We start from the raw sequence: 7,674 nt of genomic DNA, 5'->3' as shown, positions 1-7,674 counted from the left end.
GAGAGAGAGAGAGAGAGAGAGAGAGAGAGAGAGAGAGAGAGAGAGAGAGAGAGAGAGAGAGAGAGATTAGAGTGATGAAAGTATGGGAAACTAAGATCAGAGAAAGGAATATCAGAGTTAGGATCATGGAGGTTGAACAGTTATGGGAATTAATTAACTTGGAGTCCAAAATTTTTGAGAAGATATTGATAAATATATCAGAGGCAGGAGTGAGGACAGAGAAGACTAAGTCAGATGTTTAACTTGAGAAAGGAGAGAGACACTATTCAGGATATACCCCCAAGAAGGTCAAAGACAGACAGAAAAGTACCTATTATACTAAAATATTTGTAGCAGCTCTTTTGTAATTGTAAAGAACTGGAAATAATGTTGATGTTTATCTGTTGGGGAATGGCAAAACAAATTGTGTCATATGAATGTAAGGGAATATTACTGCACTCCCAGTGAAGATGAATATGGAGAAGGCTGATAAGCATAAGAAGACATATGAACTGATACAGAATGAAGTAAAGAGAAACAGGAAATCAGTATATAGCATATATAACAGCAATCTAAAGAGAAAGAAAAAACAACCGAAAAATTTTTTTTAAGGAGAGAGGAGCCTGGGAACTGATTGGTAGATAACAAGATCTGAGTACTGAGTGATGGCAGCAGAGAGGGAGAGTCTACAAAGAGGAACAAGGAATTTCCCTATTCCTACTCTTGGCCAGTGTGTTAGGGAACACAAGAAAAGATCCATTCAGTAATGGAAAGGTTGACCAGGGGATACAATATCTTCTGGGGGAGCCAGGCGTCCATTTAGCGCAAGAAAATGGAAGCAGTATGAAAAGAAGAGGTCTAATAGGAAGGGAAGTTTCTTCAATAGAACTGAGTTCCGTAGGGCACAGTGGAAGGGGAGGGGAAGATTGGAAATGTCCTCATGATGGGTAGGACTTAAGTGGATAGGAATAAGTAGTTAGGGAGCAGAAGTAAGGGTAGCAAGTTTTTGCCCACAAAATTTGCATGAAGAGGAAAGGGACAGCTAGGTGGCACAGTGAATAGAGCACAGGCCTGGGAGTCAGGAGGACCTGAGTTCAAATCCAGCTTCAGACATTTAACACTTACTAGCCATGTGACCTTGGACAAGTCGCTTAACCCCAATTGCCCTCCCAAAAAAAGCAAAAAAAAAAAAAGAGGAAGGAGTATGCTAACCATGTTACCCAACTGCTACAGACTCAGCTTGGTGGTAATGAAGTGCAAAAGCAAATTTCCCACATGGCTGAATTGGGTTTGACTAGTGAAAGGCTATTGGACTATGAGATCCTTAAGAATGAAGAGCCTTTCTTTGTATCCCTAGAACTTTGCACAGTACCTGATACATAGTAGGCACTTAATAAATGTTTTTCAATTGAATGATTGATTGGTTATTTTCCTAACATTTTGCAACCATCAGTGTAGAAATGGGTAGGACAACATAATGGACCAACTGACAGCTATTTTCTATTTTACGTTTTTTATGGGTCACCAAAAGCCAAAAAAAATCATCACTAAATGACTAGCTTCTTGGTAATGAGCCTTGATAAATTTGGCTAAGTTGATCCTCAGAAAGCAGACATTTTCTATTCCTGAGACTACTGTCATATATCATGTAAAATCTTAATAAGCTGTATCTTTGTCTATAGTCCCTAATATAGTACCTTCCACATAGCAGGGGTTCAACAAATTATTTTGAATGAATGAATGATTCATTCTTTTTTGTTCAATCTACTCTTGCCTCAGTTAACTTGCCAATTCAGTAAGGTTCATGTTGCATTTTCCCCCAAAATCTTATCATTTAGACTTAAAACAAGTATTCTTTTCTTTGCAATTTATTCAGTTTTTTATATCTGAATGAGTTTCAAAGAGAGGAAAAGGAGACCCGTGTTGAGAAATCAAAGGCTTCAACTTGTTCCAGCAGGAATATCAATAATGAAAACTCTTTTTCATTTATTTTCTCCCAAGGTGCTTTAGTAGATAAATAAAACTGCTATGCTCCCTTCAGTTTTATTCCTACAGGGTTATATCTTAATCTTTGATCATTTTAGTGTAGCTTGAAAAATAATTCCCTACTTTTATTACAATTCTTATCTGTTCATATTCAATATGAAAAAGGGATATTGTTACTGATATTGTTCATTTTTACTTATCGGAGCCCTTTATCAAAATGTATTTAGTCTCAAAGCAAAGCAACTCTTTACCTGATGTACTTTTGCCTTAACACATGTACCAATGTGAGTCAATGCAAAACTTTTTCAATTTTCTTCAATTCTCCAACCCCACTCTTGTACCCCTTCATTCTTGGTGAATAACCTTACTTCCTACTTTACCAAGGGCATTTTACTGAGAAAGAAGGGACAGATCACTTCCAAATCCATTGTCCTCTCTCCATCCCTATTTCCCTCACTCTTCTTCAGGGTTTTACTATTTCTAAATTGTCTGGACTCCCACAATGGCCTCCTAACTGATCTCTTTGCCTCCAGTCTTTCCCAGCATGAATCCAGACTTTGTAAACCTGTCAGACAGTCATGTTACTTCCCCAATAAAAGGTTTTCCATGGTCCCTGAAGTGACCACCAGAAATCATACACCAATGCCCCTTAAACCTGCTAGAGGGGACCCCTACTAGGTTCCTTGGAAACTACCTAATAGGCCCCAATAGTAAAGAAATGTTTCACCTGTGTTGCTAGAAATATGCCACAGATTCCCACGGATTCTAAAGGATCATGCTTCGCTTCGCTCCAGTAGGAACAATACTAATGGCACTGCACCCCCTTAGAAACATACTCTGTTGCTAGCACCCACATTTTCTATAAAATTATGTCTAACAGAAAGCTCGCTGCTGTCTTCCCTATTGGGGAGGCAGTCACCAGCTGGTTAATAAACACTCCTATCAAATTATAATTGGCTTTGCTGTCATGTCCATTGTATTTGTCCATTACAGTCTCCCAACCACCTTCTACATCAAGTTACCTACCTACCTAACCAACATGCAAGGTCTTCCAAAATTTAGTTCAACCTCCTTCTCTAGCCAGATCATGATTTCTTGCTATCCCCCTGAATACATACTATTAAGTAAAGAATAAATGATTGATAAGGTCTGGAATGGACCTCAGCAGGCCTTCTAGTCCAACCCCCATATTTTACAGATGAAGAAACTGATCCCAGAGAAGTTATTTACCCAGGCTCTCACAGGTAGTGTCTTTAGGTTGTGAATTTGAAATCATTGGTCCGGAACTGGAAGGAACCTCAAAGGCCCTTGAATTCCATCTACTCATTTTATAAATGAAGAGACTGAGGCCCAAGGAGGGTAATTGAGTTGTCCAAGATCACACAGGTAATAAGCAGTGGGAGTGGGCTTTGAACCCACAGATATTCAAGAATAATAAAGAAGTTATACTAGTATCCCTCATGGTTTTAAACCATAAAATGATCCGTCTTGGAGTCCCAAAAGAGTTAATTTGCCTCTGCAAAAATGAGGTTTATAATCCAGCTAGGAATACATCTGTTTGACAATTCGGAATTCCCACCAAATAAAACAAAGGTTTTCCATAAGAAGTATACATGCTTTCTCTGTACAGGACATTCCATCTCCTTTGCTCATTCCTTGCATAGATTATCCCTCATGCCTGGAATGCTCATCCCACCCCCTCACCTCTGCCTCTTAGAACCCTTAGCTCCCTTCAAGGCTCAGCTTGTGTCACCTCCTACAAGAAGTTTTCTTGATTCTCCCAGTTCTTAGTGCTCACACACACCAAATGACTTTGTGTTTCTTTTGCATATATTACACATTTACTTACCTTATACCTATAGTGTACATGGACTGCTTTGTGTGCATACCATGAGGCACTTGGGGCACTGAAGTAGCAGAAATCCAGTACAGTTCATGCACTGCCTTCCTTAAGCCTGCAGAAACGCAGTATGTCACGCAGTAATATCTGAGTTGTACATCAGATGGCACTCTTCTTGACTTACCAGCCCAGGAAGTCGCCTCAATTCTTCACTGGCACATTTCAGGTATAGTTTCCCAAAAGGTTGCAATATCCCCAGTAGCCACCAGTAGTAATTCAACCTTGAAATGCTTAGACTACTTCCCCATCCAACCCTCAGTCCTTGCTCCCACCCCTTACCTCCCCAATCCACACAAAGACTGCTGAGTCATGCAAGGAGGACACTAATCAGATTTGGAATTTAAGCTAGGGCATGATATGAAAAATTGCTGAAAATATCAAAAATAGGAAATCTATGACTGTACTCCCTCCTTCCCTCTACCTCTAGACTCTCCAGCAAACTACTATTCACATTCATGTGGCATAAACATTCACTATACCGTGGCTACATCACTTCTTGAAAATAACAAAAATCAATCAACAAATGTTTATTAGTCACTTACTGTATACGTAGCATAGTGCTAAGTACTGGGATAATATTTTTTAAGTAAAACAATCCCTCCTCTAAACATTCTATGGAATAATAACAATAGCTTACATTTATATGATTCGAAATTAAATGGGAAATGTTCAGCAGATGAGAGTATAATCCTCTACCTATATGTCCCCAAACTCTACCTTGCTTACCCTTTGTGATCTTTGAGGTACCTTTTGAAATAGTCCTGAACCACCAGCTCCTATAGGTCAGGGAAAGGATTAAAGAAAGGGTTGCCAGAGGACCCATCTCAGGATTACTACCGTGTTTCCCTGATAATAAGACCTATCCTGAAAATAAGCCCTCCCCTTACAGTGTAAGATTCCCTAAAATAAGCCCTCCCCTGAAAATAAGCCCTATTGAGATTGCTACTGTAGTGAAGGTGATCCCCTGCGCTACACGCTACATTACGGTACCTCTGTATGCACCGTCCCCCTCCACACCCTGGGTGAAATGCACGACGCGCTCCAAGCTGCATCCAATCAGAGCTGCAGCAGTGAGCACGTCATCCTGTTCTTCCCCAGTGATTTGCTTGCTGGCGCCATTGAGAGCAGTGCCGCGGAGGAGAGCTGAGGCAGGACAACATAAGCCCTCCCCTGAAAATAAGCCCTCTGGTGTTTTTCTTTCCAAAAAAAATAATAAGACAGTGTCTTATTATCGGGGAAACACGGTATACCAAAGGTAAAGCAAGAGAAGCATGTGGGAGGAAACAGACTTCTGTATCTCACCAGCTTATGGATTTTCAAGATCTGTTCATCTCAGTCTTCTAGACTCACTTTTGCTGGTGGGTTGGGTTTTTTTTTTTTCCCATTGTACCTATCACCTGGTGCCACAGATTCTGGTCTTAACCACTGGCAGGAAAAGTCTTATTCTGTGACAACTCTTAACTTCTATAGTCGGTCATTCCCCAAAGGAAAAGTCAACACTGGCTCACCTACAAAGGAAGCAGCTACCCCATCTCCATTGGGGTCTGCTGTATACTCCAATTTCTCCCCTGAAGCACAGGAGTCATGAATCTTACAGCTCAGCCCGATTGCAGAGGCAGCCAGCTCCCTGTTCTCAGCATGACAGCCAGGAAGTCTCTCAAGGGCAAGATGAGGAAAAAAGAACCCTAGATTTATGTGCCCATGCAAATCTCATCCCTGTCTTCTATCCTGAACAGGATTAGGGTAATTTTGCTTCCTTGTGTCTTGTTTTTCAGTTTCTCTCTATGGGAATTTCCAAGGTCCCTTGGCACTCCCTTAGAGTTGAAATAACTGCAGAAATATTGTCTACATTTATTTAGGTACCTAGTATAGCACTACCCTGAGTAGAATGGTAGCTCCTTGGGGTTTTCTTTTTCCAGAGTACATTGTGTGAACCTTGTTTCAAAATAGCTTCTGTGCATTTAGGTTGGGAGGTAAAAAGTCTGAGGGTGTAGAAGTAGAGGCTGGTGGAGAGAGGCAATTCTATTTGCTGATTGAGGATTGGTTGTTGGGTTTGTTTTTTTTTAATCACAAGTTTCATGAGAACTTTGAAGCTGGTGAAGTTTTTATTTTTTTCCCCTTTGGACAAATCATTTTCTTCATAGATATGGTTCCCTTCTGGACTGAAACCTTACAGAAGTGCTTAGGCTAAGATACTGACTAAGATAAATAGCTCCAAACCTCATTTTCAGCCTTAAGTGGAATAGTATTTATTAAGCAGCCACTAGTACATGGCACTCTGTGGGGGCACAGAAAGGCAAATTGAATAAATACTCTTTCTCTGTGGCCTTAAGCTGCTGAAATCCAAATAAAGTTGACCAAGTTGGGTTTTTGTGTGTTTGTTTTTGCCTTTTTTTTGAGGATTATTGGATTACATGGAAAGTGTGGGGAGGGGGAATGGGGATGAGAATTGTCACCATTTCTCCTTCAGAACACAGTAATGCTCCCATGAACCTTTACGTTCTTGTCTTTAAGATGCATCATGGGAGACCTTGGTTCCTAAAGTTTATTTTTGTTGTTTTTGTGGTTTTTTTAATGAACCTTTCTCTTTTCTGTTTCTAGGGACATGAAGCCTGACAACATTTTACTTGATGAGCATGGTGAGTAGTATCCTGTGCACATGTAAGGAGACTAGACAGGAATGATTTTTTTTAAATTAATGGAAAGATCATATATGCATATATATATATATATGTAAAGGAACTTACATATATGAAGTGACTTATTTTGCTCAATAGACTTATAGCTGGCAAGGATCTTATTGTTGATCCAGTCCATTCCCTCATTTTACAAATGAGGAAACTGAAGTCCAAAGAGGTTAAGTGACTTGTCCAAAAGCACACAGGTAACCCGGAAGAACTGGGATTACAACCAAGGTGATCTGCTGCTGCCTCTTGATAGGATGCTTTGGAAAAGTGTGGTGATGAACTTTGATCTTAAATACATTTGCCATGTTAGTAATTTAACAAGTGATAAAATTGTGGTTAGATGCCTTCACAACATTTCTCTTGGATCTTTTATGACAATCCCTAATCAATCAATTTTTCACATTTGGATATTTTGTGACCTAGAGCCCAGCTGTGTGTGCATGCTTCTGTGGGTTGTATGTGCAATAAGAGATTCTGGCAATAATTAACAAGGTCACTAGAATCACAAGGGTGCTCCAAGTTTCCTTAATCATTTAAAACTTGTGATGGGATATGGTAATAGGGATGGAACTCCAAAGGGAAATACATTGTTCTTTTAGTTATCTTATTTTTAAACTGGATTTGCCAAATAACACCTGAGTCTAGGGAGCTAAACATCAGTTTTTAATATGATCTCTAATTTCAAAGCACAAGGTAATCATTTATTTATGGCCTGTTTGAAAAGGGTTGGGTATTTTTTCCCCACTTCCAAATTGATTTCTTCTTCCTCCTCTTTCTCTCCCCCACCCCCTACTTCTAATGCTAATAAATTATGAAATATATGCTTCTGGGCAATGGGTATGATTAGCATACAGGTGTTTTAACTGAACGGCACTTACAGATTTCTTATTCACACCCTCTGACTGAGACAAGAGGATTCCCTTAAATTCTGGGACAAATGAACCATAAGATCATAGAGGTAGAGCTGGAAGAGACCTCAGAGGTCACCAAGTCCAACCCCCTCATTTTACAAATAAGAAAATTGAAATTCAGAAAGATTAAGTTGACTTGCCCAGACACGCAGCTGGTAACTATTTGAGGCGGGATCTGAACCCAGTTCTTCTTGATTTTGAGCCCCGCGCT

At 39.9% G+C, this 7,674-nt stretch overlaps 1 protein-coding gene across 2 annotated transcripts in view; it reads left to right on the top strand.

Moving 5' to 3' along the window:
• The window catches only part of STK32A (serine/threonine kinase 32A), a 155,095-nt gene that overhangs the window by 88,786 nt on the left and 58,635 nt on the right, over positions 1–7,674 (top strand). For both annotated transcript variants that reach the window (XM_069102656.1, XM_069102657.1), the window contains exon 6: positions 6,467–6,504. In XM_069102656.1, coding sequence (XP_068958757.1) covers positions 6,467–6,504 — 38 coding nt within the window. The remainder of the gene's footprint in view (positions 1–6,466; positions 6,505–7,674) is intronic.

This window comes from Petaurus breviceps, unplaced genomic scaffold (assembly GCF_028583685.1).
Source record: "Petaurus breviceps papuanus isolate PSGF00001 unplaced genomic scaffold, PetGlider_PUasm1.0 551, whole genome shotgun sequence".
NCBI classification, from domain to species: Eukaryota; Metazoa; Chordata; class Mammalia; order Diprotodontia; family Petauridae; genus Petaurus; species Petaurus breviceps.
This window is presented reverse-complemented; position numbering and strand designations above follow the sequence as displayed.